The sequence below is a fragment of the Doryrhamphus excisus genome, chromosome 1 (assembly GCF_030265055.1).
Source record: "Doryrhamphus excisus isolate RoL2022-K1 chromosome 1, RoL_Dexc_1.0, whole genome shotgun sequence".
Taxonomy (NCBI): Eukaryota; Metazoa; Chordata; class Actinopteri; order Syngnathiformes; family Syngnathidae; genus Doryrhamphus; species Doryrhamphus excisus.
The window spans coordinates 34,506,010-34,530,416 of record NC_080466.1 but is presented as its reverse complement, the minus strand read 5'-3'; the positions used below and the strand labels follow the sequence as shown (position 1 = coordinate 34,530,416).

Here is a 24,407-nt window from a genome sequence, read left to right as displayed (position 1 = left end):
TCACAGTGAGTCAGCAAGACACGGGGTGTTTTGTTTGGGCAATCCAGTCCAGGGCTGACAGGCTGGGTTTTTATATGCAATATTGTATGAAAATCCAAGGCAAACTGCATGTGACAACCGAATCATACAAAGACTGGGGTGCCCACCAACACGGGACATTTGCATAAAACTCCCTTTTAGCCCTTAAGCTGCTCATTGATTTCACAGGTAACAAATGTTTGGTCTTGTTTGTGCATTTCTAATATTAAACACGCCCTAATGGGATGCCAAACTGGCCGTGTAGCCCTTTAAATGACCAAGGCTGTACGGAGATGCCTGATTGAAATACTTGATGGACGTTCCACGGAGGCACACTTTAGCTGGAAAAAAAAAAAAATCAATTCCACCACCGGTGCGAGGATGCGATAACGCTCCACTTTGACTCTAAAGCTGTCTGCTGCTTGATAATGCGCTTCCAATTAAACTATTGATACACGCCATATTTTCCAGGCTGCTTTCAGGCTCTTCAGAGATGCTTCCTCCTTTTGGCTCAGTCTTGGTGTCGGCTCTGACACATTTTTTTTTTGTTTTCGCTGCACATTACACTGAGTGAAGAGTGAGATGAGTGGGAATGAAAGGTGGAAGGGAGGTGTGGAGCGGATGGGGGGGGGGGGGGGCGGCAACATCACAGTGGCTATGTTTAATATCACTTAGTAAATTCTCATGCACATATCTCAAATGGAAATGCATGAAGAATTAACCCGCTTCCCTAGCCGCTATCAAGGGAGCGCCATTAAATAGCATCGTTTGCCTGACTGTCACACCCTCACACAGTACACTCTTCAAGGCTTTTTGGTGGCATTCCAGGTGCAGGCCACAGCCTCCAGAATCGCCGTCATTATGCTGGGTCATTTAAATTCTTGGTCCCTGTGACCTGCATTTGCATAACGCCTGTCCTACTGAGGCCGGTTCTGTAGCAACTCTAGTTTTATTACACAGCAGGCGTTATGGACGCGTGGAGGATGGAAAAACACACGATCGTGATTAAGGCATGTTCAGCCGTGAGTAGGAAATGAAAATGTTGAAGCCACAATGGACAGATAGTGGCAAAAAAAGTGAACACTGAAATTAGCCCTGATTTTTTAAAAATAAACATATATTATAGAGCATAATGGTAATAGTTTTATTTTATTTGAACATGCATCAGATTACAATTGAGTGCATCCCATAATCAGTTCACAGTTCCACATGTCCAAAAGGAGTAGGAAGAAGCAAAGCTTATTAAATCCTACCCCTCCCTCTGGACCTTTTACAATCACTAACTGTTACATTTGTTCATTTCCTGCCTTTCTAATATAATTAAAAAAAAAAAATTTGTTATTAATTTTTTATTAATTTAAAAAAAACATTTTTAATGTTTAAATTTTTTTGATTTATTTTTTTTTTTATTTTTTGTCACTTACCGAAATACGAGGTGATATGAGGTGATATTTATAGTTCAATCACTAACTGTTACATTTGTTCACTTCCTGCCTTTCTAATATTATTTAAAAAATAAAAAAATATATTTCATTAATTTTTATTAATTTTTTATTTTTTTTCATGTTTCAAATTTTTGGATTTATTTTTATTTTTTCTATTTTTTGTCACGTACCGAAATACGAGGTGATATGAGGTGATATTTATAGTTCAATCACTAACTGTTACATTTGTTCACTTCCTGCCTTTCTAATATTATTAAAAAAATAAGAAAATATATTTTATTAATTTTTATTAATTTAAATTTTTTTTTAAATGTTTTAACATTTTTGTATTCATTTATTTATTTTTTCTATTTTTTGTCATGTACCCTGTAGTTGTCCTGTAGTAGTAGCTGTCACATCACCATGTAGTTTTTTCCTGAGATCTTTATTTCTCCTCTCTTGTTGAAAAGTATTGTAATGGTAACAGGTTATTGCTAGCTTTATGCATTAGCAAGTTTTAATATTTCTGATTTTAGAAACAAAGGATTAGTATTTTCTCTATACGCAACGTTATGGATTATCCTTACTGTTTTTTTTTTAGTGAGTGAAGATTGCATTTATAGTTATTACCTACACAGACATGACCCCATGTTAGACATTACCCCATATGTACGGATGTTGTATTTTAATGCATCTTTTACTCTGCTTGTTACTCAACTCCATTTTCTTCACTGTAAAGCGTCTTTTGAAAAGCGCTATACAAATAAAATGTATTATTATTATTGATTTATATGTCTGAACAATCATCTATTGTGATCCCCAGAATTGTATTTTCATTCACCCTTTCAATGTCCACACAGTCTGATTGTATTTGCTGGTACGTGTCTTTTCTGCTATTATCAAATAGCATTTTTTCTTTGACTTTTGTTCAAGGATAATCTATTATTATCAAACTATCTTTTTAATTTGGCCATTATCTCTTCTGTTCTTCCAAAAAGCAGTGGTATCATCCGCAAATAATAATAATAATAGTAATAATAATAATAATAGTAATAATAATAATAATAATAATGATTCATTCATTCATTTTCTACCGCTTTTCCTCACGAGGGTCGCGGGGAATAATAATAATAATAATAATAATAATAATAATAATAATAATAATAATAATAATAATAATAATAATAATAATAATAATAATAATAATAATAATAATAATAATAATAATAATAATAATAATAATAATAATAATAATAATAATAATTCTATCGTCTTTACAGATGTCATTGATTTCCAAGTTGAACAGTTTTGGTCACAGTATTGACCCCTGGGGTACTCCACGCATAATATTTAAACTTGCAGATGTGCATTCTCTTAGCCTTATTGCTTATTGTTATTTATTATTATTTATTATATATATATAGAATATTTGATAGTTATATATATTATATTTATATATTTATATTATATTATATATATTATTATTATTATTATTTATTATTATTGTTATTTATTGCTTATAGTTATATATAAGCTGATTGCTTCTTGTTAGTTATTTTTAGTTAGTTAGGTATTCCCTCCGTAATTTCAATCAGTGCCAAAAATGAAATGTTAGCTCTGTATCTGTACTGTCTGCTCATAATTCATTCGGATTAATAAATTTGACCAACCTGTTATTGAATAATTTTTTTAGAGAATTGTGGTAATCAGGAGACTAGTCGGTAGTCTGAAAATTGCTGTTTTGTTTCCATTTAAAAAAATTTGACCTACTTTTGCTGTTTCAATTTTGTTAGGGAATCTTCCAGTCTGAAACGATAAATGATCATTTTTATAGTTTTCATTTCATTCCATTACAATCAGTTGATGATTTTCCTTTATAATTATTGACAATATTAATTAATTAATTAATTATTTAAAAAAATAATAATTTGTGGGAACCGGGCGACACGGCGGTCGAGTGCTTAGCGCGCAGACCTCACAGCTAGGAGACCCGAGTTCAATGCCACCCTTGGCCATCTCTGTGTGGAGTTTGCATGTTCTCCCCGTGCATGCGTGGGTTTTCTCCGGGTACTCCGGTTTCCTCCCACATTCCAAAAACATGCTAGGTTAATTGGCCACTCCAAATTGTCCATAGGTATGAATGTGAGTGTGAATGGTTGTTTGTCTATATGTGCCCTGTGATTGGCTGGCCACCAGTCCAGGGTGTACCCCGCCTCTCGCCTGAAAACAGCTGGGATAGGCTCCAGCACCCTCGCGACCCTCGTGAGGAAAAAGCGGTAGAAAACGAATGAATGAATGAATTTGTGGGAACCATGAAATTAGGATTCCTTTCTAATGTCTGATTCCTGTCCTCCCTTGTCCAGAATTTTAGAATTCTTTCTTCCAGTTCTGGACCAATATTTTCAAAGTTGTTGTCCCATTGATATCATCGTTATTGGTGTAGTATAGTCAGTTTTCTTATTACTTTTCTTAATAATACTGTTTTAAGATGCCCCATGTTGCTCTTATGTTATTTTTATTCTCATGTAATATTCAATATTCAAGGTGAGACGTGATCAATGCATGGACTAGGGTCTCTGCCTCAGAAGTGCATAGAATAGGCCGTATCTTCACTATGTTGCGAAGATGAAAAAATGCTTAAACATTCTTAATGTGCTTATGAAAAGATGGAATCGGGTCCAATATCACACCCAGATTTTTCACAGAGTCACTTTGGCTAATGAGTGAAAATGTAGGACAATTCTCTCTTGTTTTATTTGTATCGGGTAATTGATGTAATACTGTAATTCCACACATAAAAATACAAGAAAAGATGAGTCAAAAGTGATGTATTGTATCCCAAAACGTGTCCAAGTCCCGTACGCTCAGTGGACGTCAACCTGCTATTGACTCATCACTCTCGCAGCAGGCCATTTGTCTCCTTGTTCGTCCCTGTGACAGCCCCCCTACTGTTTGTGTACATTGTGAGTGTTCAGTCAGATAAAGACATACAGATCATGTGTGAAGCACAGGAAGAGATGTAGAAAGAGGACTTGGGGGGGGGGGCAGTCATGCATTTTGTCCCTTTATCAGACTTCTTGTATTTCCCTGTCAACGTATTTGTGACGTGTCATGGCTCACATGTGACATCTTACTTACTCTGCCCCGCCCAGACGACGACCCATTGCAGCCCGTCACTTCCGACGAGATGGTGTCGGTGGGCGGCACGGTCAAGCTGACCTGCCGGGTGGCCGAAAGCGACAACTCATCCCTGCAGTGGTCCAACACGGCTCAGCAGACGCTGTACTTTGGAGAGAAGAGAGGTGGGTGAAATAATTTAACAAAAAAGGACTTTACCAGGAAGTACTATGATTGCCTGGAGTAAGTTCAATTCCAATGCAATTATAAAATTACCAGGAGGCTCACAGTTGCACTAAATAAAGTCACTCAGGTGTAAAATGAATGTTATTAATATATATTTTAAAAAACTACATCTATTGCTGGACATGATAGATGGAGTATGATAAAAGCTAAAAATGTGAAAGGAACATTTCAACGGGACCAAATGTTTAATTGTCCATTATGAATTATACGATATCACACAACAGACTTGATACTGGGGAGCCAAGCGGCTCTACAGATGGAGGTCTCCGTGGGGGGAGGAAACAAAACTCAAAATGTTTCACAGAAAATTTCAAGTAACACACACAAAAAAAGATTTTCCTCCCTATTGGTTATAAAAAGGCGTTTACTGTCCACCATTTATCCATCCATTCGTCCATCCGTCCATCCATCCATTTTCTTCTGCTAATTCTGAGCTGGGTCACGGGGGCAGCAGTCTCAGTCCCGACCCTGGTCTCTGGCCACTTTTTCCAGCTCAACCAAGGTGTTCCTAAACCAGCTGTGAGACATGATCTCTCTAATACAGGGGTCTCAAACTCAATTTACCTGGGGGCCACTGGAGCTAGGGTCTGGGCAAGGCTGGGCCGCATCAGGTCCCCCCCCCCCCCCCCAAAAAAAAACAAACGCATTTATTAAAAACAGAAAAATACAAACTTTTTTAGTGCTTTGGTTCCGATTTTCTACAATAAAAGCTCTGATAAAACATTCCACTGTTCTCAAATATCTTATTTTTTATTTTTCTGTACGAAATAAGATGAAAAATAAATAAACAAATCAAGAATAAAGAAAATCAATCAATCAGTAATATATAAATATAATAATAATAATAATAAAACGGCAAATAATAAAAACTTAAGAAACCACATATAGTTGGTGGGTAGACAAATCATTTTTTTTCAGATTAAAATTAACTAAGCATTATTAGATTTATTTTTTTTTATTTATAACTTATTGCGCAACTGCAGGGTCTTGAGACACATGCTAACTCGCAAACTCGAGAGCTAGCGACCCAAACGGTAGCCTTCAAGTTATTTCCTTTAAACTTAAATAGCCAAAAACTTACCACTTCCACACGGATAGGGAGGATAACTATTAAGAGTTAGTTAACCTTTATTTAACCTAACCAGACTCAATACCCGAGCCCCATCAAATGGCTCCTCTCAGTGTGACGAGGCAGTAACTCTTCTCTGAGCTCCTCCTGAATGACCAAGCTCCTCACTATCTCTTAGGGTGAGTTCCCATGGAACTGCATTTGCTTGCCAGAGTGATACGAGAAGGATACCTGTGAAAATTTGCATTAAAATAAAAAAATAAATAAATAAAGTTGTATTTTTGGGAAATTTTCATTGGGGAAAAAGTTTGAATATTATGGGAATAAAGTCAAATTTTTTGAAAAAAAAGGAGTGTGAATAATAATCCTGTTATATTATAAGGAAAAGTAATCATTGTAGTCGTATAGTGTTGACTTGTTGAAGTCATAATATGAGACACAAACAAACCTAAATAAATTTGTATTTTTGGGAAATTTTCATTGAGGAAAAAATTTGAATATCATGGGAATAAAGTCAAAATATTCGGAGAAAAAAAAGCAGTGTGACGAATCACAACGGAGTGGGCATGCATGGAAGCGGGCCGTGGGTGGAATAAATAAAAAAAAGACCGTTTTGGAAATCCAAGGAAATACAGCTGGAATAGGTGCAGATTCTGGAATATCTAGAAAGCTTTCTGTCTGGGTTATTGTGTGTAGCTGCTCTATTGGAGTCCACAACTCAATACAAAGGGTTGGAAAATGAGAATAATAAAGAATGTCTATGTCTATGTCTATGTCTATGTCTATGTCTATGTCTATGTCTATGTCTATGTCTATGTCTATGTCTATGTCTATGTCTATGTCTATATCCATGTCCATGTCCATGTCTATGTCTATGTCTATATATAAGGTGTGTTACATGAACAACTACCATACCAGTAGTGCATTGTAGAAGGTAATCAGACTGGCTGGTGATTAAAAAAAAAAAGGCGGGACAAAGAGTCAAAATGTATGAAAACATCTGTTTCTCTAAAATATCAGTGTACAGACAAGGCCTTGACGATAGTGACGGGGCTCGCCTGTTTAAGGCTGAGACATTTTTTTCATCGCAGAGGGCCAACTTTCTTGGAGAGGCGAGGTAAAAAACGAGAAGTCCAGACGGAGCTTTTGAAGGCTGGCAGAGAGGAGACAGAAATGAGAAAATGAGCCTCCTCTCCACAATGATTGGAGCCCTTCAAGGCTGGTCTTCACTTTGGAGACAGCTGAAAAGTGGAGTTGGACTTGAGATGGGCAGAGAAGAAATGGATGAGGCAGAAACTCCACTAGTGCACTTCTGGAATGTTGTGGGAAATAATCAAAGTGCCAAGTAGAAGCCTGAATCCAAGGCTGTTTTTTTAAATGCAGTAATTCTTTAAATAAGTTGCCAAGTCAGGGTTTCCCCGGGATTTTTTGAAGCTGTGGTGGTGGGCTGCTCATCACTCACCAGTCACAAGTGTAATTGCAACTGCGTTATTAATGTTATACATTTTTATGACACCTTTACGTTCTTTACACAATTGGACAAATGTGGCAAAGAGTGAAAGAGTGCAAGAATAAACATGCTGCACTAGCACGCTCTGCTAAAACTATGCATAAAAATATACAATAAAATGTACAAATTTACAAACATTATTTGAGAAAAACGTTTATATGAAGAAAGTTGAAATAGTTTGGAAAATTTTAAATAACAACAGCAGCAGAAATGGCAAAAACAGCTGTCATTCTTCCAAAAATAAAGTCAAAATATGAAGAGAAAAACTTTGTGTTCTCACAAGAAAAAAATGGCAATTGTATGAGAATAATCCTGTTATATTACAAGGAAAAGTAATCATAGTAGTAATATAGTGTTGAAATATACAACAAAACATATGGACTGTTAAAGTCATAATATGAGACACAAACAAACCTAAATAAAGTTGTATTTTTGGGAAATTTTCATTGAGGAAAAAAAATTGAATATTATGGGAATAAAGTCAAAATATTAGGAGGAAAAAAGGAGTGTGAAGAATAATCCTGTTATATTATAAGGAAAAGTAATCATTTTAGTAGTATAGTGTTGATATATTCAACAAAAAAATATGGGTTGTTAAAGTCATAATATGAGACACAAACAAACTTAAATAAAGTTGTATTTTTGGGAAATTTTCATTGGGGAAAAAGTTTGAATATCATGGGAATAAAGTCAAAATATTAGGAGGAAAAAGGAGTATGAAGAATAATCCTGTTATATTACAAGGAAAAGTAATCATAGTAGTAATATAGTGTTGAAATATACAACAAAAAATATGGATTGTTAAAGTCATAATATGAGACACAAACAAACCTAAATAAAGTTGTATGTTTGGGAAATTTTCATTGGGGAAAAAGTTTGAATATTTTGGAAATAAAGTCAAAATTTTATGAGAAAAAAAGGAGTGTGAAGAATAATCCTGTCATATTATAAGGAAAAATAATCATAGTATTAATATAGTGTTGAAATATACAACAAAAAATATGGACTGTTAAAGTCATAATATGAGACAAACAAACTTAAATAAAGTTGTATTTTTGGGACATTTTCATTGAGGAAAAAATTTGAATATCATGGGAATAAAGTCAAAATATTAGGAGAAAAAAAGGAGTGTGAAGAATAATCCTGTTATATTACAAGGAAAAGTAATCATAGTAGTAATATAGTGTTGAAATATACAACAAAAAATATGGGTTGTTGAAGTCATAATATAAGACACAAACAAACCTAAATAAAGTTGTATTTTGGGGAAATTTTCATTGAGGAAAAAATTTGAATATCATGGGAATAAAGTCAAAATATTAGGAGAAAAAAAGGAGTGTGAAGAATAATCCTGTTATATTACAAGGAAATGTAGCAGTATAGTGTTGAAATATTCAACAAAAAATATGGGTTGTTAAAGTCATAATATGAGTCAATGTCATTGCAGTGAGTCAGTGTAATTACAACTGCGTTATTAATATAATATATTTTTATGACACATTTACTTTGTTGACACAATTGGACAAATGTGGCAAACAGCACCAAAAGTGTGCTAAGAATGTCAATTGACGGTTAATACGAGCAGGATGCAAGAATAAACATGCTGCACTAGCACGCTCTGCTAAGCTAAGCTAATTTCCATTCAAGAGAGGAATTTACAAGGTTTTTTTCGCCGCCGTTTTGACATTTATTTTCAGTGTTTGTGATGAGATTCCACCACAATTGAGCGTCCTGCTGAGAAAATACTTCCAACACACACTTTCCCTCTCCTCACGATGACAGCATTTAATTCCCGTCACTTTGCAGGAGATTCCTTGTTTAACAGTAGATTCTGTTTTTATTGGCCAATTCTGTTTGTGATTCCGTTAACGGGGAAATCATAGGGACCTATATTCCTTACTTGACCTATCCAATATTAACTCCAAAATGTTCTATTTGACATAAACCTCAATTCATTTTTATGCCAGTACTAGAAATACATGTCCAATAACATATTTGTAGTTCATTCATTCATTCATTTTCTACTGCTTTTCCTCACAAGGGTCGCGGGGGTGTGGGGGGGGGGGGGGGGGGCGCTGGAGCCTATCCCGAGATAGGCCGGCGAGAGGCAGGGTACACCCTGGACTGGTGGCCAGCCAATCACAGGGCACATATAGACAAACAACCATTCACACTCACATTCATACCTATGGACAATTTGGAGTGGCCAATCAACCTAGCATGTTTTGGGAATGTGGGAAATCTGGATTGTCAAGAGCAGGGGTGCTCACACTTTTTCAGCATGTGAGCTACCTTTAAAATGACCGAGTCAAAATGATCTACCCACTACAAAAATGCAAAACATCTATTTATTTTCAAATGTATTGAGGATTATTTGTACGTACAATGTATGTTGATGTACCTTACATAACCAAATGAGCCAATATTGCAAAACACACATAATTAACTATTAACATTTTTTGTAATTACCTGAGTTTACTTTAGCGAGGGCTTAAAATCTGACGCAATTCGCCGACTAGCTTAGCACTTTTCATCGCTGTTTACGCATGAGCGGTGACCTAAAGGTCAAAATTCAGTTGTCATCTGACTGGTTGTCCTGTATGTCAATCAAGTAACGGGGATGGATGATAGGCTGACATCGTAAGTTCTGCTGCACTTAGAGACGTTGTTTGATTTGATTGGTCACCCGAAGGGCAACATTCAGTTGTCATCTGAATGGCTGCCCTGTATATCAATCAAGTGACGGCATTGATGCTAGGATGATATTTTTTTAATGTCACGCCGCGATCGACCAGCGATCGACCAGTACCACCTCCGCGATCGACCGGTAGATCGCGATCGACTTAATGAGCACCCCTGGTCAAGAGACTTCTAGGCACTTTGCCTTTTAAAAGTTGTGCACCACAATGAAACATTATTGAATAGACACATTTGTGTACTAGTAAAGTGTTTTGAATCCAGAAAAAAATGCTCAATGGTCAAACAATAATTTGTGAAGCAAAGGTGAGAAAAATCCACAGAGAAATGGAAGCGCTAGATTTTGTAGCTTGTGCAAAATCAGCACTTGGTATTGGATCTAATCGGTGGTGTTTCATTGTGACCACTTCAAATTGTCACAGCAATGTGATTCACTCACCTGTGCCATCATTTGATTTGCTGCCGCTAATAAAATACTTGTTTAGGAGGCACTGGTTCATCACTTTTTGCTGTTTTCCTTCACAAGTTGTTGAACAATTAGACCATGTTGGCAGGGACGCCATGATAGATGTTTTCCTAGTCAAACCATCGCTGATTGGTTGATCGCCAACAAGAACGGGTGTGGGTAAAACGCGGACTGTGGACTAAATAAACGATTCTGATTGGTCCATTTCAAGATTTGCAAGGATTGGTTTGCAAATTAGCACCGGAATTACGCAGTCCATGTTTTACCAACACCCAACAAGAACCACTTTAAAAAAACTCTTGGCAGTATGGCATGCCAAAGTGCACTTGCCCGACGGGAATATCACTGATTGGATTTACTTGCCCCAATTTTGTTTTAACTTGCCCCGGGCCATCGGTACATCGTTATTGCCGAGCCCTGCCTATGTGTTTATGTTGAACAACTTAGACACACAACTATTGTGTGCCATACCTATTATAGTGACAAGAGAACGAGATTGTGAAGTGACACTTCAAAAAAGTATGCACGTATCTCATGAAAGTGAAGAATGAATCAAGAAAAAAATGAATTTTGTTCCCAGATATTACTTTTCTCACAACCAGCAGCAGCCATTGAGAGAAGAGTGTTGAGTCCCACTCCATGTTGTATAAGGTTCCCGGTGTAATATTGAAGTTGATCACGTACAAATACAACAAATTATTCCTCCCCCCTCTTTGCAGTCAAGTAAATAAACGCTATCGGCCGCTACATGGGGAAATATGTCGTCAAACGTGTGGAAATGAGATGTAGTAGCAGGTGGAAAACGTGAACAGATGTTGACACAATGAAAAGGTGATCACGATGTCATTCATTCGCTTTCATTTGGCTTACACTTCACGGCGGAGCAAACAAGGAAATGAAGACTTTGTAATTAGCTCTCGTTACAACTCCTCGGGAGAGCAATTTATTATAACGCACCTTTTCATGCACAATCATCTGTCAATCCTCAACGCATGCAACAAGCATTATTATAATCCCTATCACGCTTTGACGCCGACACTTATGCAAACGTGACTAAAGCGCTCTATTAACGCTCCTCTTGTGTGACCAGTTTTACATTTAAATGCATAAAAAGAATCACATAACATTTGTTTATTGCATCAAGGCTTTTTGACTTTGTCAGGAAACTCTATTTCAAGAAAATAAAACCCCCCAAAATAATTTTTACTAAATTTTAAAATGGTTTGGTTGAAATGATGACCACTGTATTGTTAGGGTCGGTTTCGACCCGGTTATAATAATATGACTATAAAGCAATATTTTGAGTCAAAACTGAAATGATAAGTGTACAATTAGCCAACACAATGACAACCAGCTCCTCTTCCCATCATGTAAGCTTCAGGGGATTCTCATTTTGACCAATTTTCCAGTATACCAGCAGAAAAACAATGTCCAGACATGTGAGGTGAATTCACTCATTTGACTGATGGCTGATTTCACATTTACAATTTGGATCATGGAAAGAATGGCAAGAAGTACAGTGAACCAAGATCTGGACCTGTTCTGCTTTTTCATTTCACTTTATACTAAAGTTCTGTAACTGAAAAACAATAACTTTTTCTACCTTTTCTTGACATTAATATATATGGGTCAAAATTCACCCCAACACCATAGATGTTTCTTTAGTGATTAATACTAAAATGAGAAAATAAATAAAACGAATTGATTTAAGAGATATGTTCTATATCCCTCAGTAATAGCCAGGTAACAAAAGAACCTTCAATTTATTAATATGATTCTTTTGAGGTTCATTTGACCATTTTTGGAAATTGAAATGGAGGGGTATAGTGACAAAAAAAGGCCTACATGCCCACAAAAAAAAGTATTAAAACCAACATTTTCATGGATGAGGAAGCCTAAGAAGGTAACCAAGACATTTATTCATTCATTCATTTTCTACCGCTTTTTCCTCACGAGGGTCGCGGGGGGTGCTGGAGCCTATCCCAGCTGTCTTTGGGCGAGAGGCAGGGTACACCCTGGACTGGTGGCCAGCCAATCACAGGGCACATATAGACAAACAACCATTCACACTCACATTCATACCTATGGACAATTTGGAGTGGCCAATTAACCTAGCATGTTTTTGGAATGTGGGAGGAAACCGGAGAACCCGGAGAAAACCCACGCATGCACGGGGAGAACATGCAAACTCCACACAGAGATGGCCGAGGGTGGAATTGAACCCTGGTCTCCTAGCTTTGAGGTCTGCGCGCTAACCACTCTGCCGCCGTAACCAAGACATGAGAACCAAATTTGATGGTAACTTATTGTTTTTAGTGTATTTTATAGCTGATTTAATACATGGGTCAAAACCAACCCGGTTAACATAAGAGATGATACCAGAAAGCTAACACAAGAGTATATTTCTGTATATTTTTTATACAATATACAATATTTCTGTATATGTATTTTACCTGACATGTGACCTTGTTAGAAACAACAAAAATATGATTTACTGTAGAAAGTGCAGCGTGTTTGGCGATGCAGCCGTAGAATGTTTTTCTTTCTTTATTTGGACTGTTAGCACAGGACAGCTGGTACAAAATCTGAGTAAACCATCAAATCCTAACATCATCATCGAGTGAGGCTAAAATGTTACTTGAAGATGTCAACGATGTCACATTCCCTAATAATGGCTGCAACCACATCGGCGCCGTTGATTCGGTCTCAACTAGTTGAGTATTCATTCATTCATTCATTTCCGTGCTGGAGCCTATCCCAGCTGTCTTTGGGCAAGAGGCGGTGTGCACCCTGTACTGGTGGCCGGCCAATCACAAGGCACATGTAGACAAACAACCATTCACACTCACATTCATACCTATGGACAATTTCATTAGCATGTTAGCATGCTAACATGTTTTTATTAGCATGTTTTTGGAATGTGGGAGGAAACTGGAGTACACTGGGAGAACGTGCGAACTCCACACAGAGATGGCAGAGCTTGGGATTGAACTCGGTTCTCCTAGCTGTGAGGTCTACACGCTACCCACTTGACCTCCGTGCAGCTGAACCAAAATGTTGTGTAATAGATAAATAAACAAACTATATGATAAATGATAAATGAATTAGAGCTGGCAAAAGATTGTGATCTCTAATCAGATTAATCAGTTCATGAATGAATTAATCATGGTTAATCACCATTTGTAACAATGTCTGAAATATGTCTGTTCTCACTGTAATTTAACACAACCATAAATGACAGTTATTTTAATATATTCATATATTACTAGAGGAATCCCTCGTTTATCGCAGTTAATTGGTTCCAGGCTCGACTGTGATATGATGATTTTTGCCAAGTAGGATTCATTATTCATAAATGGAATATTTTTATAGCTAGAGCATACAAAACTTATGACACCGACCTTTTAAATAAGATTTTAGGTCAGCATTAGAGCCCCGTAGAAAGAAATAACACCCACATAGTCACCTTTACACTCGTATTACCCAACATAGCAGACATAAGAAGATAAAATAAGCCTTTTGAAATAAGACTCATGCTTTTGTGTGTGTTGCCGTATATGTGGATGATAGGACATTGGGGGTTGAGAAGATTAGCTTTAGCTTGGAGCCTGCGTTATTATGATTATATTATTATTAAAAAAATAATTAAGCCGGCAATCAAGTGTGATGCCCTCAACATTATAATAATATTCCTGGCATCTAGTGAAACTGCATATGCCAACATGTCTTTGAATGTGCCTTCCGAATGCATTATATTTGTATTTCAGTTCATGGAGTCATTTTTATTATTTATTATTATTTATTATTTTATTATTTATTTATTATTTTATTATTATTTTATTTATCCAGGGTGTACAGCTGGGATAGGCTCCAGGACCCCCGCGATCCTTGTGAGGATAAGGAGTAGAAAATGAATGAATGAATGAATGAATGAATTTATTTATTTATTTAAATTGCAAACATCAAGTGTATTTACAACTGTTATATAAGGTGGATATTTACAAACATAATGAGAAGGTGAAACAGTCAACAGGAAGACGGGAGGGTCGTGAAGTATCATATATTATATATTATATATTATATATTATATATTATATATTATATATTATATATTATATATTATATATTATATATTATATATTATATATTATATATTATATATTATATATTATATATATATTCATTCATTCATTCATTCATTTTCTACAGCTTATCCTCACGAGAGTTGTGGGGGTGCTGGAGCCAATCCCAGCTGTCTTGGGCCGTGAGGCGGGGTACACCCTGGACTGGTGGCCAGCCAATCACAGGGCACATATAGACAAACAACCATTCACACTCACATTCATACCTATGGACAATTTGGAGTGGCCAATTAACCTAGCATGTTTTTGGAATGTGGGAGGAAACCGGAGTACCCGGAGAAAACCCACCCATGCACGGGGAGAACATGCAAACTCCACACAGCGACGGCCGAGGGTGGAATTGAACCCTGGTCTCCTAGCTGTGAGGTCTGCGCGCTAACCACTCGACTGCCGTGCCACTTTATTATATATCATATATTATATAATTTACGTATATTATATATTTGTCACAGATTTGTCGCTGGAGAAGTGGAATGTATACCAACAGGAAACAAAAGTGGTAATACGATAATAGTACACAGGCACATAATTGTGCGATATTGGTGAGAGAAAGAGAGAACCCCCCCCCCAAAAAAAGCCCAAAAAACATGTATAAATATAATAAGAAAGGGTAAATTAAGTTGCGTTAAGCTAAACAAAAATACTAAATAAAGAATGCTAATTAACTAATTGATCATCAAATAAATACAAAAATTGTGTCTGTTTGCTGATCGGTTGAAGGATGATGGAGCGTCGGAACGACAAAGACGGTCTGTATTTTTCAGACGCCACGGTATCATTAGCTATCAAAACACATGTCTCCCAGCGTACACCGCAGCGTCGTCTAACATGGCGCTCGGCGCGTTGTCACGGAACACAAAGTGACAGGCGGCTTGCGTGCGAGTCACAGACGCCATGACACGTGAAGCAGGCGCAAGAAGGAAAAACAAAAAAAACGATGAGCGACAAGTCACAGCGATGGCTGCCAACGAGACGTTGTGGTACGGACACATCAGAGACGGACGCCGCAAAACACGCAGGACGGGGATAAATAACCCATGACAGAATGATGGATGCTTTTTTTTTTTTGAGTTATTTATTTTTGTGCGTTTTAGAAAGCTTTGTTGCCATGAGAAAGAGCTCGTCACGGACGTCTGAGACAAAGATGGAGGGAGGTAAATAAAGACAGAAGAGGTCTGGGCTGTCATTGATCAAACGGGTGATTAACACAAGAGGTGATACATCTCCGCCATGTCCAACATCATCACGTGGTGGCGTGAGTTCATGAACGGGAAGCTGACTTTTATCACCGTTCCCGCTAATTGATATCTACTTAATTAGCTTCGAGCCCGCTGAGCCACGCCGACCAAGAAAGAGCTGCACATTTCAAAGCTACGTTTACGGCGGTCTAGTGGTTAGCGCGCAGACCTCACAGCTAGGAGACCAGGGTTCAATTCCACCCTCGGAGTTTACATGTTCTCCCCGTGTGCATGCGTGGGTTTTCTCCGGGTACTCCGGTTTCCTCCCACATTCCAAAAACATGCTAGGTTAATTAGCCACTCTAAATTGTCCATAGGTATGAATGTGAGTGTGAATGGTTGTTTGTCTATATGTGCTCTGCTTATCCTCACGAGAATCGCAGGGGTGCTGGAGCCTATCCCAGCTGTGTTCGAGCGAGAGGCGGGGTACACCCTGGACTGGTTGCCAGCCAATCACAGGTGCAGGTGCAAACTCCACAGAGATGGCTTCGGGTGGAATTGAACCTGGGTCTCCTAGCTGTGAGGTCTGCGCGCTAACCACACGACCGCCGTGCAGCCCATTTTGCATATACAGTAAACCTCGGATATATCGGATTCAATTGTTCCCACTGGTTTTGTCCGATATAAGTGAAATCCGTTATATGCGTATACCGGAAAATGTCCGTTTTACGCATATATCGGATTTATATCCGGTATATGCGTGAATCGGATTTTATCCGTTATAAAAAGGCACTTCCTTGACTATGTTTCCAATGTACCTGGACGCGCAGGCAACGCTGCAAACGCTGCAAATGACGTCGTATAGCGGCCTGTCACGATTCGGCGAATCGGAGCGCCACGATGCGGCCATCCGATATATGCGAGGGAAATTTAATGGAAATGCATTGGAACGGGACTGGAGATTTTGTCCGAAATAGGCGAAATCCGTTATAAAAAATCCGATATACATATGCAATGAATTTTTATTGGAAATGCATTACAGAAAAATTGGTTCTTTTTTATCTGTCCGTTGTGAGCGAATTTCCGATATATCCGCGTCCGATATAGCCGAGGTTTACTGTAGTAGAATGAAATTGCAGCAGCTCCATTTTCAGTGCAAGACTCTATGACAAAAAATACAAAATATAGAAATTAGAAGAATAAATAAAGAATAAACAGAAGAGTTAGAAGAATAAATAATAAATAACAAAGGGTTTACATTGTAGAGGACAATTGGTTGCCTTGGTTACGTCTTGTTGAGGGAGATGATGGCTCAAGGAAAGAAACTGTTTTTTAGTCTGTAATTCATTCGTTCAATGTGAGTGTGAATGGTTGTTTGTCTATATGTGCCCTGTGATTGGCTGGCCACCAGTCCAGGGTGTACCTCGCCTCTCGCCCGAAGACAGCTGGGATAGGCTCCAGCACCCCCCGCGACCCTCGTGATAAAAAAAAGCGGTCGAAAATGAATGAATGAATGAAAAACAAGCGAATGACTAAAAAAAGCAACCTTTTTTATTTTTTTTTTGCAATGGAGCAGAGCTAATGAAAATTCAGCAAACAGGAGCCGCCTCGTTAATGATAAAGCAAATCAGGAAATTAATTGTTGCGGGACACAGAGCCCGGTCGTGTTCATTAATGCCGACGCAACGACGAATAATCCCGCTTTAATTTGGGGCGTGAACATTTCCGAGAAGGAACCATGAACGCCGAACGGATCTGCTATTGCTTTAGCCGCTGTTGATATATTTTAAGTCCTTAATTCTTGATCATTTATTTTAAGACCCTTTTAAGGACCCGGCGATAGCCTTGAGGGAATGCGTTGGAGTAGAGTGCCGCTAATAGAAGAGATTAGAGCGGCAAGGAAGGCTGAGAAACAGATGGTTTTTTCCAGTGCATTAATGCCAAACTGCGAGGAGACGGAGACAATGAGACAGAAAAATGAACACAAGGGACATGAAGACGCACAAACAAGACGACAAACAAGTCCAACTCTTTTAAAAGTCTTATTTGCTGCATTGCACTTTGAGGTTGTTTATGCCAAAGATAAGATAGCTGCAATTATTGGAGGAATTATCAGGAGATAACTTAGGGCTCTGTATTGACATTTTCATGTTTTATTAAAGGACTGAGTGTTTTATTAAACTACAACAGGCAGGCTGTGTTTACCCGAAGATAAAACGTCTGAATGGCATTTCAGAATATTTGCCTTATTGGCTCTCTCTTTCCAGGAAATCAAATGAAAAGTTTAAAACTCCAATTATACTTATAAAATAACGATAGCATCGACGCACTCTGCAGGCATGGCGGATTTAAAACGCTAAATTCAGCAACCGACTTTATTTTATTAACTTGCTAATCCGGACAAAGACACCGATGTATTTCCTTCAACCGATCCATATGGAAAATACTGCACAAATACTGTGGATTTCAGAAAACAACAAATGGAATTATACAGCACTCTACAAGAAGCAATGAAGTCTGTAAAATAAAAAAAAATGTAAAAATTAAAAAATTGTTACAACTATAACAATGAAAATGGTAATATTAATGGTGATTATTCATTCATTCATTTTCTACCGCTTTTCCTCAAGAGGGTCGCGGGGGTGCTGGAGCCTATCCCAGCCATCTTCGGGCGAGAGGCGGGGTACACCCTGGACTGGTTGGCCAGGGCACATATAGACAAACAACCATTCACACTCACATTCATACCTATGGACAATTTGGAGTCACCAATTAACCTAGCATGTTTTTGGAATGTGGGAGGAAACCGGAGTACCCGGACAAAACCCACGCATGCACGGGGAGAACATGCAAACTCCACACAAAGATGGCCGAGGGCGGAATTAAACCCTGGTCTTTGTTTATTTATATATTTATTTATTTTATTTATATTTAGTTATTCAGCTACACCAAAAATAAACGTGACCAGAAAAGGTGTCCAGTGTTTATGTAACATAAACACTTTTTTCATTTATAAGTCGCTCTGGAGTATAAGTCGCAGGAACAGCCAACCTATGAAAAAAAGTGAGACTTATAGTTTGGAAAATACGTTACATCTGCTTTTCATAAATGATTGTTCCTTACTTTCTGTGCCAACCAGAAGCAGACTTTCCACCTGTAAGCATTGCAAGAAAAGACATTATGTACCTTCTTTAAGTTATTCTGTGCAGCAGGAACACAATGGCAGATGCAGATGAGCTGTTTGTTGATGCAAAACTGCGGTATAAAGGTCACATTCCACCCTCATGCAAATTCACTCGTTTGCTAACAAACACGTTGCAGTGTGGAGACAAATTGTTTTGCCTGATTACAAAAAAAAACGCCTATTCAGCTCAGAGTTGGATAGTTTCTAACAAAAGTACATTTACTTTGCAGAACACTTCAACACTTGAACCCAGGAGCCGATGTTGTATATTTAAACGTGTGTTTCTCTTCTATTATATCAAGTTTTTTCAGAGTTTTGGTGAGACTCTAAGTAGAGTCCTATTTATTATTTCATATGCGGTTGCCTGCGATGTCAGCAGGCATCAAACCTGCGATGTGTCTCAGTGCAGTTTAACGAGCTAATGGCTCCCTGGTGCTTTACAAACCGTCGTGGACGAGGAAGCTCTCACCTAGTGGGAGGAGAGCGGCAGAAGGTGGGCACTCTGTGTACTCCGCTTGTAAATCACTCCATTAAATACACGTCCTACGGCTTGGAGAAGCTTTGGCCACTTACAGCGTGAAGCGTCTTTGAATGAAACACGGACAAATTGATGCATTGAAATGCGAGAAGGGGAAAAAAGAAACTTGCATTGATCCACATTGCATCATTCCTTGCAGCCCTCCGGAGAGTGTATTAGCAAACGCCGACAAAAACACAGAGTTTGAAAGCGACAACATGAAAGAAGACTTTTTCTATTGTGTGTGTTCGTGTGGACCAGCCTTTTCTTCAAGTATCTTTATAAAGAAGCCACAGTGGAAAGAAAGACAAGAGTGAGGAGAGAAGAGACACTTCAAAGATTTAAAAAAGCCAATTTATTTTTAAGGTTAACTAAGCCCGCACAAATTTGTCACTCTGGTACTCACTAATTGGACTTTTCACTCTCCGACTCACACAACACAATCAATATGATAGCACTTCTAGCACTTTTATTATCAGAAGCTGGTTTGGTGTCACACGTAGCATTTCATTGTATAGATGGATGGACGACGAGATGGATAGATTCGCATATGTATGGTCGACTGGACGGATAGATTCGTATATGGACGGACGACTAGACGGATAGATTCGCATATGGATGGACGACTAGACGGATAGATTCGCATATGAATGGACGACTAGACGGATAGATTCGCATACGGATGGACGACTAAACGGATAGATTCGCATATGGATGGATGACTAGATGGATAGATTTGCATATGGATGGACGGCTCGACAGATAGAGTCGCATATGGATGGACGACTAGACGGATAGATTCGCATATGGATGGACGACTAGATGGATAGATAGATTCACATATGGATGGACGACAAGATGGATAGATTCGCATACGGATGGACGGCTAGACGGATGGATTCGCATATGGATGGACGACTAGAAGTAGTGCCGTTACAAGAGGTGCCGGGGCTTCGAAGCGTGTGTCGAGTAATCGAGTGGGCACTTCCGCGAAGCGTGTACCAAGGCTTGATTCATTGGGGGGAGGTGCCGGAATTGATGACGTCCGAAGCCTCGCTGCCTGGCTGTACCATGTGACGGCTTCGGGAAAAGGTTCAGAATTTTCTGTTAACTACTCCCTTCAGAGAGCAGCACAAACTGGGTCTAACAAGGACAGAAAAACGCTGCACAACTTTGAGCGGTACTGTAGATAACCGTAGCCTACCAGAAAAGTCATTCATCGCCATACTAAAGTCTTCCTCTTCTGTGTCAGAATTGAACAGCGTCATAATTCCATCTTCACAGTCTCTCTTGGTCTTGTTTCTCTATGTTGCTCTCAGTATCCTTCAACTGGCAGTCGCCCAGCCTTTCCTCGTAGTCGGAAAGGAGTTTTTGACAAAAAGCCATGTCTGCCCTGATAGGCAGTCCTTTTGTCTGATAAAACTGAGACACCACAGTGGTCCACCCATAAAATCTTCAATCTTCTTTTCGGTGTCGGTTGCTTTGGAACCACTTCGGCTATCTGTGTATTATCCAGTCAAATCTGACAGCCAAATTGATTGCCTTTAACTTGAAAGCAACATCATATGCGTTTCATTGCATGTTTTCTTCGGTACAACAACGGTACATTGGGACCTTTGTGGCCGCTATGGAGTCATCATAGTGCGTGGAGCCCCTGGTGGATACAGATATGTAACATTAACATTACATATGTTTTTGGTATGAATCGGGATTGTTGTTGCTTACTGTAAACTGCAGCATGCCCATACTGACTCCACTAGAGTGAGAGGGTTAGCAGATGCCAAGAAAGATGGCTTATTTTTAGGATATTAGACAGGCAACATATTAGATCATCTGAAGAAAATACTAGAAATATATGTAAATGGGAGGGTAACGGGAAAGAATGGAGAAATACGGGTGTTTCCTGTGAAGAACGAGAGGATAAACAGGTATATATTTTTTTTGCATGCATCCACATGGTCATGCCCTCTACGTGTAATCTGGTTCTGCTCGGTCAGCGTTACACGCCAGCAGCGCCCACTCGGCTTTGCAGCGGTGTAAACACAACGCGGCACATCGCCACGAGCCCACGCACTCATCCTACAACGTCTGCCTTCCAACTTGTGACTGGCACCGATGCCGGCTCGTTTCCACTTCTCGGCACCCCGGGCAAACTTTGCCTCATCGTCTCCTCTTTCATTGATTATGCACACAGCACTTCTGAGATGATTATTTTTAATTCCATCAGAAGGTGGGGGAAGTGGGACAAGAGGTTTAGGAAAGAGAGAGCGAGAAAAGGTGGCGGTCTAACAAGTGTTTCATGGTCGGCGCACTGATCCAGGATCAATTGGCGGCCTTTGATGAGAGGCAGTGGTTTGATCAAGAGGAGCCTGCGGTCACTGAACCCATATCAGCTCTGTGATGGGAGGGATGATAAGGGAGCAGGAGAAGATGAACAGATGGGAACATGGGCATCATCCACATCGGTTGAAAGGAATTGCTAGGAAGTGGAAGTTTTGTGAATCTAACCCCTTGCTTGGAAAAATCCGCTCACACCCAAAACACTCACCAAGTATATTTGGCAAGTATGCAGGTTGGCGCTCAAGTTGAAGTGTGAAAATATTTGTCTGTAAGGGATGCACTTCTTTGCTTCACCAACACTTCCTACTTGCCTTCCTCATGGAGAGCAAATAGAGAGTTCTGGAAAGAAGGCAAATAAGGCAGAGGAGGAAAGGGAATATATGGATGTGCTGAAACGACATGAGATACTCCTTTCCCTTTCCCTGCAGGCTTCCAACACAAAGAGCATGGCAGAGATGGAGGAGACGTACATAGTTACACCTCCATTTCCTGTAGGTCATCTAATAACATACGCACAAAATTGTTCGGATTCTGGATAAATGTACTGACTTTTGACTGGGGGGTGTCACAAGATCTTGTGTCCCAAGGTCTTGCGAGATGAAAATGTGATGAGACTTCTCGTTCAGAAAAAAGCCTAGTGTCTTGTGGAGGATTTACTGATGCCATGAAAAGTCAGTCAGTCCTGTCAATCATACTGACTCTTTGTCTCTATGGTAATGGTAATGGTTTAATTTAATTTGAACATGCATCAGATTACAATTGAGTGCATCCCATAATCAGTTCACAGTTCCACATGTCCAAAAGGAGTAGGAAGAAGCAAAGCTGATTAAATCCTACCCCTCCATCAGGTACTTTTACAATCACTAACTGTTACATTTGTTCACTTCCTGCTTTCCATAATACAGTTTACAGTCAATACAGTCAATACAGTCAAAGTTTTTTTTGTATTTTATTTATTTATTTTTTAATAATGCACCTCGTACTGAAGTTTTTAGAAAAAAAAAAAAAAACTTTTAGCATGCTAAAAACTTTTAGCATGCTTGGGCTTGAATATTTGGACTACACTGAAAATACAGTCAGAACAGGTTTCAGCCAAATTGTCAGCCAATTTACCACTGCGCCGGGTGCACTTCGCCTATGCCGAGAATAGACCAGGTCGGAGCTGGCGAGCTTTCAGCGCACCTTTGACAGGCTGTTTTGTCAGGAAACTTTCATTGCACCAAGCTGAAAACGTGAACACCTCCCTTTTGGTGCGCCGCCATGCCCATCTTGGCGCAGCCCAGGCTACCAGATAACCAAATTGGCTGCGCTCAGTGGTGCACTGGACGAAATTACCACTGCGTGTGGTGCACCACTGCAGTTAGAGTACATTTCGAATGCAGTGCGATATTTTTCCACTTCAAATCCAAATCAAAAGTTTTTAGAAAAAAAACTTTTAGCATGCTAAAAGTTTTTAGCATGCTTTTCATCTTTGCGTATTCGTTTTTAATGTCTGAAGCAAACAAGCATCAGAATGCATTTTAATACCAGTCTGATGGTTGAATGCTGGCATCAGGCTTAACTTTCAATCTCAGTCCAGATCTTCCTTGCCATGTCGAAGTCCCAGGTGGCTAAGCTAGTAAATGCTATTAGAGCTCAGGCCTTCCTCTCCACGGTCAAGAGTCTCTTAGAGGCTGCTCTCCTGCGAGACTGGAAGAGATGGTCTCTGCCAGCACTTACATCTTATGCCATGCGCTGCTTTACCTGATCGCCGTGCACTTTGTCTTCTTGAATAGATTTAGTGCTTCCTCCAGGGTCTCTTACTGTAGACCGCAGTCAGTGAATTACCAGCTGCTTGAGATAAAAGCCTCTGACAGATGAGTAACATTGAGACTGCTATATGGGCTCTTACTGCTGGTTTCGGTGCGGAATATACGGCAGCATAATCTTTACTTGCATCTGTCATCAGCTTTCAGCTGTTATAGCCTCTGAACACATCGGTTTTATTGTTTTTTTTTTTGTGATTTGAATGTGAAATGTCCCTCATTGGTGACATCTCATTGTTTTTGGTTTTTGTTCAGTTAGCATTTTTATTCTGTTTCATATTATGATTTTTTTTTATTATTATTGACTTGCCAAAGTCAAAGGTTAGCATCTTTTAACTCATCTACAAAGGTGTAACGCTTATTAGATAGATAATTATTGCCAGTGTTTCCCATGCATTCTTTAATATGGAGATTTGGCGCCCATCCATCCAGCCAGCCACCTACCCACCCACCCAATCCTCCCATCCATCCACCCATCCATCCGTCCAACCACCCATCCAATCAACCCACCCATCCATCCATCCACCCACCCAATCCGCCCATCCATCCATCCACCCATCCATCCACCCACCCACCCATCCATCCGCCCAACCACCCATCCAATCAACCCACCCGCCCATCCCTCCACCCATACATCCACCCACCCACTCATCCATCCGCCCAACCACCCATCCAATCAACCCACCCATCCATT

The 24,407-nt window shown here is 39.2% G+C and overlaps 1 protein-coding gene across 3 annotated transcripts in view; it reads left to right on the top strand.

Annotated features, from left to right (window-relative positions):
* The window catches only part of cadm3 (cell adhesion molecule 3), a 154,681-nt gene that overhangs the window by 71,244 nt on the left and 59,030 nt on the right, over nt 1–24,407 (top strand). For all 3 annotated transcript variants that reach the window (XM_058091024.1, XM_058091031.1, XM_058091040.1), the window contains one exon: nt 4,595–4,744. In XM_058091024.1, coding sequence (XP_057947007.1) covers nt 4,595–4,744 — 150 coding nt within the window. The remainder of the gene's footprint in view (nt 1–4,594; nt 4,745–24,407) is intronic.